This window comes from Corvus hawaiiensis, chromosome 4, assembly GCF_020740725.1.
Source record: "Corvus hawaiiensis isolate bCorHaw1 chromosome 4, bCorHaw1.pri.cur, whole genome shotgun sequence".
Lineage (NCBI taxonomy): Eukaryota > Metazoa > Chordata > Aves > Passeriformes > Corvidae > Corvus > Corvus hawaiiensis.
The window spans coordinates 73,966,397-73,984,937 of NC_063216.1; the positions used below are offsets into that span (position 1 = coordinate 73,966,397).

At 40.6% G+C, this 18,541-nt stretch overlaps 1 protein-coding gene across 2 annotated transcripts; it reads right to left on the reverse strand.

The window, feature by feature from the left end:
- Positions 1-956: 956 nt before the first annotated feature.
- SEC61A2 (SEC61 translocon subunit alpha 2) lies at positions 957-15,334 on the reverse strand. Of its 2 annotated transcripts, none has more exons than XM_048302730.1 (12): positions 15,084-15,334; positions 13,483-13,550; positions 9,645-9,710; positions 8,099-8,177; positions 6,368-6,499; positions 6,118-6,227; positions 5,347-5,500; positions 4,231-4,391; positions 3,009-3,206; positions 2,610-2,801; positions 2,393-2,469; positions 957-2,044 (listed from the first exon to the last, which is right to left on the reverse strand). In XM_048302730.1, the coding sequence occupies exons 1-12, from the start codon at positions 15,088-15,090 to the stop codon at positions 1,858-1,860; spliced, it is 1,431 nt and encodes a 476-aa protein (XP_048158687.1). In that variant the 5' UTR covers positions 15,091-15,334; the 3' UTR covers positions 957-1,857. The 2 variants fall into 2 exon arrangements, with proteins under 2 accessions (XP_048158687.1, XP_048158688.1); XM_048302731.1 differs by lacking the exon at positions 15,084-15,334 and adding an exon at positions 10,558-10,704 and having other exon boundaries at positions 13,483-13,505.
- Between the last annotated feature and the right edge of the window lie 3,207 nt (positions 15,335-18,541).

Below are 18,541 nucleotides of genomic sequence, written 5' to 3' on the forward strand. Positions count from 1 at the left end.
AGTTGGACTCAGTGAGTATCTTGTGGGTCCCTCCCAACTCAAAAATCATAGAGTCATAGAATATCCTATGAAGTAGTAATTTTCTGTGACAGGAGCAGGCACAGCAACACAAAACACTGTGTGCATGCTCTGGCTTCAGTGTTTGAAACAGCAATTTTAAGAACTTCCTGTTATGATTTAGACATGCAGATGCTGTTTGCTTGTCCCAGCCCTAACTAAACTATGCAGAAAGAGACAACTGTTTTATTTGGCCTAAGATAATGACTATGACAACACCATCCACTGGTGCAAACCAGAACTGTGTAAGCCCAGCCAGGGGATCCTGCTGAAGGTACGAGGTCACTTACGTGCCCTAAGAGGGCACAGCCTTGCAGTTTTCCCTCTCCCAAGGACACATCTGTGTACCCAGGCTGCACCTTCACTCGGTCAAATCACTTCTAGGTCCATCTTATCCCAAACAAACCCTCAGTGCATCTGCACACAGTGGGCTGCTACTAATTATGTAAACAGCCACCACTGCTGAAAGGTCAGGATCCAAGAGTTTTAATAAACACATGCCAAAATCAGTCTTGCCTCTGAAATAGAGCAGGATGAGCATGCATAATTAGGGAGACTTTCTGAAACAGAAAACTGCTTAAGATTTTCTTACCTTCACAAACAACATGAAGTTACTTTCAAGTTAAGTGTCAGAGAAGACAGAAGAAATGTGACATCAAAGGGAAAAAATAATTGGTTACAGCAGAGTAGAAAAGCTCAATGACTTTAAGGGGAGGAATCTTGAGATTTGTTTTTCAATTGAGACTGCTAAAAATTAATCAGAATTATATTCTAGAAAGAAAAAAAAATAAAGATGAAAAAAAGGAGCCTTCTAGACCTACCTCCCTAGCAAGGCTTGTTAGAAATTATCAAAGACCGCACATGAATTGCATCTGGCACAGATAAGACACAGGAGAGAGTTTAATTAAATAAGTTTATTGTCTAACGCTTACAGTTGTTACATCGCCGCTGTAAAGTGCGACAAATTTTCAGCAGGAACTCCCCGTTCCCCCTTTTCCAAAACTCCTATGAACTGCTTTAGGGACCAGGCCTTGTTCTTTAGACTCACAAAAGCAAAGTGGACATGAAGTTTCAGTGGCACAGTTTTCACAAGTACATGGTTGAACAGAACTGCTGGGCCGCCCTGCCAGCGTTGACAGCGGCTGCCAGGCTGCCCCACAGGAGGCCTGGGGCAAGAACCCGACTGCCCCAGCTGCAGCAGCTCCACCACAGAACCAGTTCACAGGTGAGATGAGTATCAGCCGCTGGCAAAGTGTTTGCTTGCCCACCCTCAGAGCTCAGAGAAAGGTGCCTGGGTGGAGGCACCGCAAAGGAATAAGGGCTGCTGAGTTCAGTGGTGGGGAAATGTGAGTTAAAAAAGTATAAAAAATTAATGTAAATTACAGATACAAATAATGTCAGGAATACTGGCATGTGGCAATCTGAACTCAGGTTTTTTGTTTTTCCTATTAGGGACAGGGAAATTAATTTAACATTTTACTGCTGTGTGCAAAGACGTTTACCACTCTCAAACTGATACATTTTACCATCTCACTGTAGTAGTGTCTGAACAGCAAGGTAGATGAATTGTTTCCAGCATTACAGGCAACACTAGATAATAATACTTAAACAAGATAATGTAAACTTTATTCTTAAGGCAGCTGGTACTAATGCTGCACACAGGCATCGCTCAATGCCCATTACAGTAATGGGACATGTAGCACTTGAAAACAAGTAGAAAGAAAATAGCATTATTGGACTAAATGACGCATGTTGTCAAAATACTTTCCCTTTCACACGAACCATGAAATATTTGGACACCTAGAAAAATAATGCACCTACTCCTCCAACTTCAGCCTGTTCTCTTACAAATATTTCAAAATACTGATAAATAATAGTGACTGCAAGCAGAATGCCAGTGCCAGAGCCAATGGCTCCTAGAAAGTCAGCCAGTACTGAAAGGGCACCGATGCACAAACCACCAAATGCAGCTGCTGTAGGGATGTATCTGCAAAAAGGAAAAAACAGGAAAGAAAAACGTAAAAATCAAGGTATCTATCTTTTACAAATATGGAAGAGATTCAATTCAAATTATCTCATTATACCACTTAAAAAAAGACACTATAGGTTAATCTCTAATCTGCTGCTATAACTTCTTTTGCATAATTAGGAAAAGGTTAATCTCTAATCTGCTGCTATAACTTCTTTTGCATAATTAGGAAAAGGCAACAGCGGAATGGGAACAATCTTTCCTTTTGCAGTGGAAACAGGTTTCAGATTTTTCCGAGAATCTCTGCTCTGGTTGACGCTTCCCCAGCACTCTTCACCATCCACCTGGAAGTCAGCATTTCCTTACCTGTTAAGCTCATGAACCATTGAAGTATCCCTGTGGCCTCTCATCACCATTTGCTGTTCTTTGAGTTGCTTGGCAACCTGCAGAAAACATTATTTTATGAAACTGCTGCACTGTTTCACAGTCACTTGATGTTTACTGGGATAACAACCATCACTCAGTAGCTGGTCAGTTCTAAACCAGAAGCACTGTTTGAAAACAATTAAGGTAGAACACCTACATCTTTTGCTGATGAGCCAGACACCTCAATCCAAGTCTTGGAGAAGAATGCACAGGATCCCAACATAAATATTATATAAACTATTACATGGACAGGATCCTCAAATATTGCACCCATGGATTCTGGAGGGGACAAGTAGTAGCACAGGCCACCAACGGGGTAAGAGCGAGCAGGGCCACCTCCACTGACATCCTGAGAGGGGAAGAAAAAGGCAGTTAGTTTTCTCACAGACATCCCACATTCCTGTCCTGTATTTATAAAGGAATTCCTGTTCAATGTTTATAAGTTTTTATCTACAAATGTTAAAAAGTAAGTATTCCAGTTGGTTAAATACCAAGGTTTCACATCTAAGTAAAAATGCAAATAATTTTATGCAGCTAAAATGTGATAAATACTTACTGCCCACTGTCCCAGTAAGTTCACCAAGAAGTTGCCACTAAAACGAACAGACAACATCTGGGAAATGACGTAGAGGTTTGACACTAAGGCAGACTGCAGAATGATGGGAATGTTGGAGGTATAGAACAGCTTGATGGGATAGCTGCTGTACTGCCCACGGTATCGTGCAGACTTGATGGGTAAATCCACTCGGAATCCCTGTGGCAAAGAACACAAATGCACCAGGGTTAACTTCCGAGACACAAGGAATTCCCACTATGCCCCAAAGCTATTCCTGACCATGCAGTTCTTGCTAGATAAACATGGAGTGCAAGGTCTGAGATAGTAGAGCCCAAAGGCTTTCTGCTACAGCCTGGATTACAAATTTTACGGACTTCAAAGTGTTACTGGTTGGTTGTATTACATTCTTTTCACGTAAACATGGTTTCTCATCTGCTAACTGGTACTCCTGTAAAATACATTTTATAGAACAGGGGTTGATAAAAGCCTGTAATGGCTTCTAACTCAAGTAGCCAGTTACCAGCAGGCTCTTGTGTAGTAAGCCCAGTTTTCTGGGGCAGGATCCCGTGTGAGTACACCCAAGAAAAACCACATGAACTTGAAAACCTGGTATTTCTTTTTTTTTTTTTTGATTGCCAGCATTCAAACTCAACAACTTAAAAAAAAATTTCAAAATCACATTTTAGCCCCCCCCAAAATATCTTCATATGAATCCTCCTTTAGTGTCCATTTTAGTAGATACTTAAGATTTAGAAAGAAACACTAATTAAATGTTTCAAGAAAATTAGGGAAAAACTGGTAAGCTATGCAGTCTTCTAGAACAAATCTGTCATACACACCTCAAAGAAGCAAAGTTCTCCAGCTCTGTCCAAAAGTATTCTTTGAAGTCAATGATGAATATTAAGAATATTATTGGTGTGATGCAACCATTGCAGTACCAGCATCCATTTTATTAAAAATATTCTCATAATATGTATGGCATTTAATGGAATGTGAGATTACACGCTGAGTGCAAGTAGGCCTGACTGTAAAATCTAACAGCTTTACAGTCACAGAGATAATTGTTACTGAAATAACAACACTGAAATAAAAAGAGTTTGTTACTCAAAGCTAAGATACTTCAGTTACTCTGGCTTAAACCTTCCCATCTTTTCCCAATGACTGCAGTGTCCAGGATCCATGTGCACTTCTACCTCTGCAGAGCTGCTGTGAGGAGTTTTACCTGGAAATAGATGACTACAGCAAACACAAACACTGTAGCAATCAGGTTCATGAGATTGGGCAGATTCTGTCGGTAAAAAGCCTCCCGCAAAGCCCGGACTTTGTCAGTTCGTGTGGCCAGGAGATGGAATAATGCAATCACAGCACCCTCAAACTCTGTCCCTGCATGAAGCAAAAAAGTGAAAGAAAGGTTAATCTCCAAATTAAAAACATTTAAAAAGAAGTACCTTTCTTTTGGAAATTTTAAGTATGACAAACAGAAAATTTGATACGATAGGACATGGATCCTGTTATAACAAATATGTCACAATACAGAACTCTTTTTTAGCTTATGGAATGTAGAATGATCTAAAAAAACATTATTCCTGGTTAGAAAAGCCAAAAAACCCCATCAAAGTCACACACATGGAAGAATGCTCCCTTCTTTCCTTTTCTGGGAGCAGGAGGATGTTTGGAAGGAAGAAATAATAAACAAGGTGAAAAACAACTTTTAGAAGAACAGTAATAAAAATGCAACAGAACTACTAAGAATTAGGTTCAAATGAAAGCAAACTAAAAACATGGCTCAGGATTTCAAATGAATGCAGTAAACTACTTAATTCCTTGATGCTGTATCTTAAAGTGGTATTTCAGGGGTCTCAGAACAACCAAATGTTGTCGAAGACCGGCTGAGGAATGAAGAGATTGCAGTCTCTGAAGAATCAAACCAGCTTACAGTAACTCAGAGGCACCAACTACAAAAGTATCCTATAGCCACAAACAACAGCTGGATCACAAACAACTCCTCTGAATGTACAGTATTTCCTGTCTTCTCTATTTCCATGGACTAAGTGATGATAAAACAAGACTATTTCAGTTTGGAAATCCAAAAATTTTCATTCAAAGGACTTCAAGTCCCATTTTAACTGCTGCACTTCAAATCAGCCAAGGCAAACTTGTACCAATCTCCATGTAAATCAGACATTTTTATCTTCAATGTTAATTGGACAACTGACTTCAGAAGCCAATCATCACACTAAAACTTTTTTTTTAAATGCCATCCAATAAACTTCTGATAGTTAGTGTGTAGTATACACCCACTGAAACATGTTGTGACTGACTGTAACTGCACACATACCTCTGCCAGTGTTGATGGTAGTGGGACTGAAAGCTTTCCAGACAATGGTTTCACAGATATTGGTAGCAATAAACAGGGAAATACCAGACCCCAATCCATAACCTTTCTGTAGCAACTCATCTAGCAGCAACACAATCAAACCAGCCACAAACAGCTGTGAGAAAAGAAACAAAACTGAGCAGAAACAAGAATAAATCAAGTCAAGAGCTGTGTATTAATTCCCTGCTTCAGTATTTTCATCATGTTGGAGAATGATCAGTAAGTGTTTCATCTAAATGTCATTCATGCAGTGTTTCTGCCCTCTCACATACCAAGGCCTGTACATCTCACCTGGCAATGAGCTCTGTGCCTTTTTTCAAGGCAGACACAACAAACAGATTACTCAGTAATAACTTTTTTTCTAAAACAATGTTTAAGTTTGTGCATTTACTGCTTTGTTCTACAGGAGAATGTCTCAAAGCTGCAGCTGTGCCATTTAGTGAGAATTCCTCCACAGCGTTGAACAGCAGCCACTGTTTCCTAAGTCCACCAATTCCTGTATTTTCAATTAAGCAGCCACTCCTACCTGAAATACTTTTGATACTAACTACCCCACCACTCTCCTCCTTTATGGAACATTTAGAATTTCTCATATATAGACAGATAAAATGATGATGTTTTACAGCATTAAAAATAAATAAATTGAAGTCACCCAGACATAGGAAGATTTTTCCTTCCAGCTATACTGTATCTAACCAGTCTCAGTTACACACAAAATAGCTCATTACAAACCTGAATTATAATAAGAAGACAAATTCCAGCACCCATTTCAGCAGGATCTCCATACATTCCAGTCATAACATACACAATGGCTTGCCCAATGGTAATAATCATCCCAAATACTAAAACAAGAGAGAAAGCAAATCCTTTAAAAAAATCTGAAGTCACCTACCAAAGAAATCTCATATCTAGTACCACTTAGGCAGGCTGCTTTCCCAAGAATAAAAATACACTCAGTAATTTTAATTGGAACACTTCTTACATTTCTGAGCTCCATTGAACAAGGCTCTGTCTTTCGGAGTATCACCAACTTCAATGATCTTTGCTCCTGCCAGCAGCTGCATGATCAAACCTGATGTCACAATGGGTGAGATACCCAATTCCATCAAAGTACCTAAAAAAGAAGAAAAATTAATACAATTGCCATTCAAGCACCTCTCCTAAAGCATTAGGTCTCTTGAAAGGTTTTTGACCTATAAAGTTTACTTTTAATAATGCTTCCAATATGTATATTCCTGTACAGGTATGACAAAGACAGTTATGGCCTCACAAAAGGCTGCTGTGTTAAAATCTGTAATTTTGAAGGCAGCATGGAAAACCCATATAGCTTTTAATTACAAATATTTTTGTGGAACCACACTAACACTGAAGGCCAATGCACGCTGAACTCAGCTTTTTTTGGCATATCCTCAAGGAACCTTTCACTGGACAGCATCTTGTCCCTGGTTGTTTATTCTGTCAGTGTTTCAATGTCACATTTTCCAAAAGTTTAGTTTTGCAGATCCACAGTTTCTGAGAACATTGCCCTTGGAATCACTGACTCTAGTTTAGGATTAAATTAGTTCTTAACAAAACAAAGACTGTCATTAAAATGTTCTTACTCTGACAACTCACTGGCACAGTGTCACTGAGGTATCAACTTCCAAATGTATGCAATTCAAAGAGGGAAAGCATTAAAATAATTATTATAATTTCGTTCTTTCATACTTGTATCCTGGAGTTTACATGTTAAATATTACATCACCTCTCATGGAAATCTCTATTCCTCCAGCAGCTAGAAAATTAGGATGTCAAAAACTTCAGCATTCACCTCACATCCTCCAATGACTTCTAGTCAGTTGACTTAAGTGAAAATTCACTTTCCCACTCCTGCTTTTTACTGCTGTCTCCCTAGCCTTTTCTTGGCCACTGTTACCATTCTGTCTGGGTAGTGGGCAGCATATTTAGTATCATACACTGCTAGGGACGCACCAAATTCTGCAAATTCTGAAGTAGAGTTTGAAGCAGAGAACTTCTTTACCTTACTATCCTCACTCGTGTGACAAAATCTGCTACTCCTAAGTAAGGAGTACCTTCACATTAGAGGGTTCCAGTGATTTTCTTACTTCCAGCCAATTTTCCAAGCTCCAGATGAGATCAGTGTCCTCATTTAGAGTCACGCATGACTGGTCATCCATCTTAAGTTTCAGACTTCTAGCATTAGCTTGAATTTTCTTATACATCTGGTTGCGTTCCACTTTACTCTTCTAAAATAAGTTAGTTTGGTTTTGCTAAACTTTATGCCTAATCATCTCTGCTTTTAGCTTTTCCACCTAGAAAATTACTCACCCATAACACTGCCAAACTATTATGAAGTGTAACTGACTTGCACAGGTGAGGGATTTCCTAATCAACACCCTCATACTGCACATTAGTGCAGTTCTGAAATGGAAAGCCAGAAGATTCCCTGTTCCATATATTAGTTAGACTGCTCTAAAATCCTGAATGCAATCATCCCAAAACTTGTCAATAAATATTAATCTCATCGGCATCTCAAAGAAATCCTGTTCTTAAGACGAAACATGCCTCAAGTACCGATTTTAATTACATCAGTGCTAAGAACTTTACGAAGTCTTCCAGCCTGATGTCTGGGTTGTGTGGAATTTAACAGCCAACTGTTTTTCTCCTGGTCTGTTTATCCCGATAGGAAGCAGAGGAAGGAGTAAGTACCAACCTCTGTTTGATGCAAGAATGACTCGCATCCAATAGAAGGGGTCTGCAGAATCTGATGACATGATTCCAAACAAAGGGATCTGTCAAAGAGCACAACAACGTTAAACAGATACACACAATTAGCATTCATTAATACAAAAATCTTAGCATGTAATGGTTCAACTGTTACACTGTTTAAATTTTTTTTTTAATTAAACTAGAGGTACCATCTCTTTCAATCCTCCAACAGGGGCATAACTCAGAGGACTAAACTAAGACCCTTCTACAGGAAAAAACAGAAACCCCTAGAAAGAAGAAGTTTAAATATTGAAATTCTAGAGACAGAAATACGTTTTGAAAAATCCCACACAAAACTGTCAATGCTAGACAAGTTCATAAAAAACTTCCAATATCCTGTATGTCAATATTGAGGGATTTAGAGCTCTTCAATAAAAAGAGCTTCCCAATCACCAAAACAAGAGAGTAGGAATCCAGGCAATCTTCGAGATCAATTTCTGAAAACTCTAGTCTGCACCATCTGTTTTCCTTATACAACTACTATAATCTCTCATATAGATTCAATATTCTAATTATGCATACATCCAGCTGCTAGTAAACACAGATAAACGACATTACTTTCTAGCTCTAGTATCATTCCCACTTTCTCCTTTCAAAAAAAAGGTAGGTACAAGAGCTGGGTTTTAGCCTTTAAACAGTCCTTCGGAGCTGAAATCAAAACTATTAAACTATTGCCCTGCAGTCTGCAATGGCTGTATTAATAAACATAAGCTAAAAACCCTGATTCTCAAATGTACAGTTAGTTTTAAATCTTGCAAGAGGTCTACAAGTTCTAAAAAATGTATATCAAGTAATAAATGGATTCTCATTTTCTTCAGTATCCAGGTATTCTTTAAAGAAAAACGAAAAAACCCTCCACTGTTTACATCCCAAGCACAGGTTCTAGGAACATCTACAACTATGAGTAATAAGGATTACATAAATATTTACAAAGACAGGCATTTTGGAGGGGTTTTAACTAACAACTTTACCAGGATATTCACAAAAAACAAGTTCTAAATGTCAACTTAAACACTTCACAGAAACATTTTCCTCCAATCTTTACAATCCATCAACTTGTTGAAGAGGAATTTGGTCAAAAGTCACTTTGATTCAGTTTTCACACTTGTGAGTGCTAAAATTTAAATGTAGCTATGAACAGAGGGTAAACAATGCATTGAATTGCTCAGTTTGTTTATGCTGCTCAATAAATAATTATCTTGGCTGTTTACCCTGCAGCCATTATCATCATTTGACAGGACCTTTGTAACAAGAAAAAAAGTTATGCATTTCTGACTAAATAAAAAGCATTAGTTTCTAAAAACATCTATGATCAACAATCAAGAGATTATAGAGATTTCAGAGAACCAGGTTTTCTGAACTGAACTTTACATACTTTAACATAAAAATAAAACCTGAAACTGGTAGGTCAATATGAGACACTCATGCTTTCAGTATACTTCTTACGTACAGAACACACATTTTCTGACACAGACAACATCAATACCTACCTGGCAGCACACTAAGAAAATGAAGAGTGTGATGGCTGTCCATAGTACCTTCTCTCTGAACTGGATCTACAGGACAGAGCAGAGATATGGATGTGTTCACTGTATACAGAACTTCCACTGCACTCTCACAACAGTACTAAATGCTGTTACCATTCAGAATTCAATGCAAAGATATCAAACCAGAGAGCATCACTCCTCATTGGAACTTACTTTTAATATGATTTCAGATTTGAGAGAGAGAGACAAAGGTAACTTATGTGGGACTGGCAGACATTCAGCCACTAGACTATATTTTATCTACAGTATTCGAATACAGTGGGTATTTACAGAAGAGCAACAGCATGGCTAAAATCATGGACTTACCAGAGCAAATATGAAAGATTAATGCAAAAAACTTATCTTCAGTGCTTAGTACTCTAGGCTTCAACAGAAGTTGTGTAAAGCTGGGTTACTAAACTAAAGCACTATAAAGTTTTTAGAGGAACTGAACTGTTGTGAAGAGAAGTGATAAAAACGAGAAGAACCATGAGTTTTTGACAGCAATTCAGAATATTTAGAATTAAGTTCTTCAAAGGAACATAGAGGAAGTTTTAAATTCATCATTATGTTCATGGACATAGATCACAAAATGATTTTTAAAGATTCTTTGTTTTCCTCCAAAATATTTTTATTGATGTAGGTTATCTATTACTTTAAAAAGAATGCCAGACCAATGATCACTAGTCATTATTTAATTGAAGAGAATCTCAGGGTCACAACATTTGAGGCACCTGTAATTAGTGCCAGGTACAAGAAGAGAGGAATCACAAGATTTAAGTTTGAGCCAGAGGATTCCTCAAAGCATGAGACAGAAAGAAATGCACTTGAAGAGAGCAGAGAGAGCTGAGATGCAGGGTTATGTTCAAGTTCCCACCTCTCCTCCAGGGACTGTAAACCTGAGGGTTAAGTGTGTTCACCGCAGACAAGTGTAGAGCAGCTACTAAAACATGACATGAACTAACACATATGAGAGATACAGCAGAAATGGTTGGAGCTCTCTGCCTCCAACCACTGAATCTGCCTGTGGAGAAGTAATAAGAAAAAGGATTAGTGCCTGGTTTAATTGGTACTGAACACCCACAAATGAGCAACTACAAACCAATGCAGCAGCAGCACAGGTCCTCAAGCAAAAGGAAACCCAGAATGTAGTCTACATCTTTATAAGTGAAACCATGCACTTAGAAGCAAAATAATCCAAGTAATTTAATTTATTTCCTGCTACTGCCTCACTCTTAAAAGAGGACAGATGCTAAAAATACTTACAGCACAGAGTTATAAAAAGAAAAATAGTGACAGCAGGAAATAAATCCAAACAAAACGTTGTGTTAGACTATGCAGTGATGACCCACTTTACCAAGTCTGAACTCCACAATTCAGATTTTAAGCATAGCCTTCTAAAACCAAAAATGCTTAACCAACTTATCTCTACAGCCTCACAGTTAACATTGGCTTCAGAGGCATCAGTGAAAGTCTAAAACTGCTCTGGTTCTCCCTGTAACTGTGGTGAGTAAGAGCATTAGAGGAATTCTGCATCACCCAAATCACAGTTGTTCACAAGGAAAACAGTCTCTATGAGTAAAGAAGACAAAAAAGAAAAAGGAGTCATCCAAATCCGTATGTCAGGAATGGCAAAATACAGAGTGGTACCAAAATATTCTAGCCACAAATGCTAACAAGCACAGGGACAGTAAATTTCACCATCTGATCTGATTCAATTGGACATTTTCTTCCTTTGACATTTTCCTTAAATCATGTGAAAATGAAGGGACTTGAGCATTATCATCTTAGTGCTCTGAACAGTGTGTTCTTCTTAGAAAATCTGTGCATGAGGGAAATAGGAGCCCATTCTACTAACTACAAAAGTAGCAATCACTTTTGCTAATCAAGTTGGCCAAAACACAAAAGCAACACTCCCTAGAGACAGAAGAAACCACTTCCCTCATAACAATAATGGCAAAATGATTCAGTGAGAGCCCAACTGAATCAAAACATCATCTTCACTTAACAATCAATACATGTTTAATGAAAATTAATCTCTTTTTCTATTTGGTTATCTAAATTTCTTGTTCTGGCCCTAAACCAATCCACTAAAACCATTACTGGTCATATCTGCCTGTGACAGCTTGCAAGAAAACAATAAATTATAGAGAATTGGAGTTACATGGAATGACCTAAATCACTTTACAAACTACACAGAAACAAGGAACATGACTGAAAATGGTCTCAGGGCTCTTCAGCCTAGGAAAGATGTTCCAAATTATATTTTCACTTTAAATTTGTACAAAGCTGGCAATTGGCAGCCATTGTCTAGACAGCAACCTAAATAGCAGTAAAGACAAAGTGACCCAAATAGACAGGACAGGAATCTTGGCACCTCTCTGAGCATCCTTCATCTGCTGATAGACAACAAGGACAGATCAAGCCCCTCTTCCTCTCTGGCAAACAGCATCTGCCAGTGAGTTTTAGAGAAACATCAGTATCTGTAGGTTTGTGTCAGCTTTCTCTTCTCACTCATCTCACGAGACAAAAATGGGATGGCTGTAACCAGCTAATCACGATATGCCATAAATCAGCACCAAAAGATTGCACCAAGGTTCCCCACTGCAGAAGCAAAGATGGGCCCCTGCCACCCAGAGCTAGTGCATCCAAGCCTCAGCATGCAGGTCTGGCTCTGGAGATTCCTGCTCTGAAAATGCCTTTGTCTGACCTAAATAATTTGTTTAGAAATCCATCCCAAGGCTGAAAGATGCTGGAAAGCAACTAAGTAAGACAGATGGATCAAAGAGCCAGGGGGAAAATCCCAGTCTTAAAAAAATCAGTTCCAGAGGGCCATAATCATCAGTTTTTACTGCATCTTCTCCATTTAATCCAGCAGGCTCAGCTGTGGTCACTGGCACAAACACTTCTGAACCCAGTCCTAGCTTTTGGAAACCTCTCATTAACCAAGGGGGATCCTCTGGGATGGTGTCATGCTCCCAGTTAAGCATTTCCTTTTAAGAACATAAAAAAACAACATTTAGCTCTTAAGGAATTTCATGACAATATTAAGTCAATTTGTTACTCTAATTAGATTGTTTGTCACCTGAGCAATATGTGCTTGCTTGAGTTTTGAAAGTAAAAAAAGGCCAACCAAACACCATTTTTTTTTGGACAAGGCAGTTCTCTTCCTGATCTGTAGAAATTACCTATTTTTAATCTAGAAAATGTGCCAAGAAATGGAAGGAGTTTCAAGGGCTAGAGGACTTGAGAGATCAGCTGTAAGTGATCTGAGTTCATTGATTTCAGATCAAAAAGAAACATTACATCCAGTAGGTGAACAGGGAGCAATTACCTGAACTGTACCACAGATCACTTTCCCACTTCAGCAAGGTGAATCATAGCTATGGGTGTAGGAAATACTTTGTGGGAAGAATTAAATTTGTGTTTCCTGATCTAAAGAAAAATTCTTTTCCAAGTAATATACAAGCCAGCTCAAAGCCAACAGTAGGATCCACAGAAAAACAAAGCTTGAAAACTCTGTTCTAGTATATTAAAATACATCACACTGAGCTGAAACTAAATAAACTTAATCTAGAATTGAGATTTTAAAAAAATGAGTTAGCATAATTACTAAAGGGAACGACTTACCAGAATTCATCATCACAGTAATGTTTTACCTTAACATGGGTTCCCCCTGCTCCAAAGAATATGTTCTACTTTAGGGCCCACTGTCAGTATCTATGTTGGAGCCTGGACTAGAATATCACAATATTCCCTCCTCTGTGAACTAATAAATGTAAGAACATAATGTGGCACTCACTTTTCTTTCCGGTTTCTGGATTTCAGGTAACACTGCACAGAATGGCTTAATAACTTCTAAAAATTTTACTGTTCCAGAAAAACAAACACAGAAACACAAAAGAAGACAGAAAAATATATTAATGAACATTTATGAATTTATAAAACTTCACAGAACTTAGTTTAGCTTCCAAAACTGTCTGAAAACTAATACCCTCTTCTTAAAACAGCTGAAAACAGGGCAAAAATGTGAAATAGAATTCTCGTTCTAACCAGATTTGGCCCATTCTTTTTATCACAGCTGGAATGGTTTTAGAGAAGTGGTACTGTATGTATCACCAGAAGTGAACTGAATTGTATTCCATCTAAAAATAAATGACCTAGTATCAGTCTGTGCTAGTTAAACACAGAACGATACTGACATCAAAAGGTACCCATGTAGAGATTACAATCTTGTGTTTACTGAAGTATTTAGCTGAAAAAATAATTCCGTTATTAAGATATGTTAATAAATTGTAATTTAAATCAGTGGATCACTTATTCTGATTGGAACTTCAGGGGATTTTATTTTAGCTTTTAATATATCTCTCTTCACAGTTTCCCCTTTAAAAACACAGAAAAGCTCAACACTGTGAGCAGTTTTTCTGGGAAAAAAATTAAACCAGTTTAAAAAAAAAAAAAAAAAAATCAAAGCATTTGTGCTTGGTGAGGAATTTGCCCTCCAAAACTTGAACATTATTCTCAGCCCTGACACACTGGGACAGACATAAAAAACCACCATCGGTTCCTTTTCAAAGAGAATGCATTTATTACACTGTAGAATGCATTTATTACACTGTAAGTAACATTCTGGTTGTAGTGCCATGTTTATATTTACACTCTGATGTGACATACATCTCCTCTATTTATCCCAAGGCCTCAGACGGCTCGTTGGAAGGTGCACCTCGCTCCACGGAGCATGGCACAGCTCTGACATGAACAAGATGTCAGAGCATCATGGAATGGGTCAGGTTGGAAGGGACCACAGTGGCTCATCTGATCCAACCTCCCTGCTCATGCAGGGCCATCCCAGAGCACATGGGTTGTGTGTCCAGACAGTTCTGGAATATCTCCAGTGACAGAGACTCCACACCCTCTCTGGACAATCAGTTTCAGTGCTTGGTCACTGCACAAGAAGAAGTTCTTCCTCATGTTCAGGTGGAACTTCTTGTGCATCAGTTTCTGCCCGCTGCCTCTTGTCCTATTGGGTGGCACCACGGAGAAGAGGCTGGTCCATCCTCTTGATACCCTCCCTTTAGACACTTATACACACATATATGTGCATAAAGGGTATATATACTATATATATAGTGTATATAGTGTGTATATATACATAGTAGGGCTGGAGTGGAAGAGGACACCCCACCACGAAGCAGTGTCCGGCCTCACGCTTTGCCCGGGCAGCACCGACCCTGTGCGGGGAGCGAGCGCTCAGCAACCCCGGCCCTGCCTGCGGCGGCACCCGAGACACGGCGCCCCCTCACCGGCCACGGGCCACCGCCCACGTCCTCCCCGCGCTGCCCGGGACCGCTGTCCCCCACGCCGGGTCCCGGCCCGCTCCCTCCCGGCTCTGTCCGCACTCACTGCCCATGGCGGTGGCGGCCCGGCCGCGGTCCCAGCGCTGTCACCGCTGCTGTCGCCGCCGTCACGTGACGCGCGCTGCGGACGGGCCGTCCCTCCCCGCCCGGGGGGACACGGCGGTACCGCCCTCACCGAGCGCCCCCCGCGCCCTTCCCCAGGCGAGGGGAACCGGATCGGCGGGATCGGCGGGGAGCGGTGGCCGCCGCGGCGGGATCAGGCTGAGGGCGGGCAGCCGCCGCGGCGAAAGACCGCGCTCCCGGAGTGCTCCGCGCGGCGCGAGGGGCGGGCACGGCCCCTCACCGCCACACCTCAGCCCTGCCCGAGCTCGCGGAACTCCCCACCCCTCACTCGCTCACGCAGGCCTCAGGGGCTTTGAGCTTTCTGTGATGTTGTTGGTACAGCAGTACCAGGTGAAAAGCAGAGCTTCAGCGGTTTGGTACCAAAGGGTTTTAATAACAGCCCAATCCACCCGTATTGACAGATGGATGTGATAATTTCACAGGTGAAAGACATTGGGCCATTGGAGCATGTCCAAAGTTTGAACTGCAACCGAGCTGGAAAAGGGTCTGAAGCACAAGTTCCATGAGGAGCAGCTGAAGGAGCTGGGATTGCTCATCCTGGAGAAAGGAGGCTCAGGGTGACCTTCTCACTCTCTACAACTCCCTGACAGGAGAGTGTAGCCAGGTGGGGGTCGGGCTCTGCTCCCAGACAACCAGCGACAGGATGAGAGGACGTGGCCTCAAGCAGCAGCAGGGGAGGTTTAGATTGGACATTGGTAGGAATTTCTTCACAGAAAGGGTGATTAGACATTGGAATGGGCTGCCCAGGAAGCTGGTGGAGTGACCATGCCTGTGGGTATTTAAGGAAAGCCTGGATGAGGCACTCAGTGCCGTGGTCTGGTTGACAAGGTGGTGATCAGTCACAGGTCGGACTCAACGGTTTTGGAGGTCTTTTCCAACCCAATTGATTTTGTGATTCTGTGAAGTAAACCTGACAGCCTATTCCAGTATCATCCCACAATCACCAAAACAGGTATCACACCTACAGAGCTCTCAGTTACAAGAGCCAGTGGTCTGTAAAATTAGGATTATCAGAATTTACTGCAAGATTTAGATATGACAATTTAAAATAGTATTTATTCTTTCTGAGTAACTCATCCTATTCAAGCACAAGCTTGAAATCTTCCTGTATTAGGCTAAGTTACCAAGAGAGAACACAAAATGTGTGAAGCATTAGGGCTCCTCCAAAACTTTGAATCTATATTTTGGATTGCACTCTACATTCCCTAAGAAATTCTCTTAACCAAGACCTTGCTACAATATCTAAACAACTTTGCTCAATAGCTTTCGTTATCTGAAATCACTTAGAGAAGTTTTTTCTTCCAGTTTTATATAGTCATAATTTTACAACTACTAATGAGGAACTCCATAGCAATTACTTTCACCTAGAGTTCTTGTACAGTCTGACAAATGCCCCTAATTTATGGGCCTGGAAGTTTACTTGTAGATTATAATCTCCAAATAATAGCTGGGTTAGTAGCTAAGATTCAGGAAGTTTGTTGTAATCACCCTTTGTTCAGATTTTTAGCCATACTTATCTTAGAAGTTCATTAAATTACAGGTTTTGTTAGCAAACTTTCCTGTCTCTAAGTCACTGGCCTTTGTTTTGGTGATTGATAAAAGGTCCAGGAGGTTTCTCCAGTCCATACTAATACAGATGCATCTCTTCATGTGTGCTGAATGAATGTTTCTATGTCACCCACGAGTGGGTTCCCACTGACAGAAGCAAAAAAGTCAAAATGCAGTATTGTTTTCTTTGCTTATTCAAAATACTACTGTATTCAGAACGTTTCACCTTCAAAGTTCAGACTGTATTTTTTAAATCTAAACTAACATCACTGTTACTAAAATACTTGTTTTAATATATTTGTTTTCCTGGTGTATTTTCTTTCTGTCCCTGAGAGTTTCTGCTGCCTTAATGAACTGGTCAACCTAACAACTCATTCCTTCAATGTCTTTACTTCTTTTCATTCTAGTCTTGCACTTCTGGAAATCCTGACACACCACAATGCACAAATGCTGTAACTCTCTCTCTCTTTCTAGTTAGCTCCTTGCTATCTAACAGCAGATAAGGGTTTGCTTCTCCTTGTGCTAAATGACTCACAGAATTTCCTGTCCAAGGATTGAGACCTGCTCTGTTACCCACTCACCCAACTTGTGTAGCATTTTAGGCACCTGGTGTGACTCTTGGGGTGTCCTGTGCAGGGCCAGGAGCTGGACTCGATGATCCTTGTGGGTCCCTTCCAACTCAGGATATTCTATGGTTCTATGATTCTAATTTCTGCTTCTCTTTTCCCCAAAGCAAAAGCAATTCAGCACTGTGCAGGGATGTCCCAGCCTGCATGCAGAGAAGAGCAAGGCGCACAGATGGAAAACAGCCTCACGTGCATCCAAAATTGGTGGGAGAAACAGAGTTAGCCCCCAAGTCAGCAAGTGCTCTGCCTTGCTCCTGGGAGCTGTAAGCCATCATGCAAGAGCAGTGTTCTGCAGGCAGTCTGCAACAGCTGACTGAGAAAAGCTGTGCTCAAGCTCTCCCTTCCTACCCCAGTATCCCTGCGGAGCTCCATGGCACACCAGTGGGGCTTGGGGCATTGAGCTGAGCAGCACTACAGAAATAGCTTTGTCTCCCACCAGGAGGATCAAACAGGGTCGGAACACTTGAGCATCCTTTACCTGGTTGGATAACCAGACCTGCACAGCCCGTGGGGGAGTGGTCTGTAATAAGGTCAGGTTTGAGCCACGTGAAACTCAAAACACGGGGTCTGTTCTTCCCTTGTGTGCACCGTCATAGTGAAAAACTGTGGGTTTACGTAATCATCAGCGTGCAGTCAAGGCTGGTGATTGCGCTCTACAACTTCCTTGGCTACAGCTGCAGCCAAAGCAACATTACTCTTCAGCTTCCTTTTTCTAGTTATCAGCAGAAATTTAAAGCAGAATATGCCTTGATTAGATAAAGCTATTCAGGATATGCAGGAGGTTGTGCAGTTTGCTAGAGCAAAGTGGGAGAAACATGATTTCATGTTCCTGTGATGGATGTGCTAAAGCAGTGATGTGAAACATCACAGAACAGAGGTTACAGAGGTTATTTCTGGGTCAATATGGAGTGAATGAATAAATATGTGAATTAACTAGGATGAAATACTAAAGCAGGCTTCAGAGATGATTTTGGGACCTGTCTCCTGAAGTGAATGCACGCCTTGCCTGTCATCTGCCCTTTCCCACCCACCATGACTTTTCATCTGCAAGTGCTGGATCTAGTTAAACTCCACTTGTTTCTTTTCAGAAATGTTTCTGGCTCACAGTGAGTTTGGATTACTTAAACACTGCTTGCCCAGGTAACTGAGAAGAGCAAGGAGGTGCCAACTTCACCCTGAAACCAGGAAAGGAAAAATGCTGGGAAAA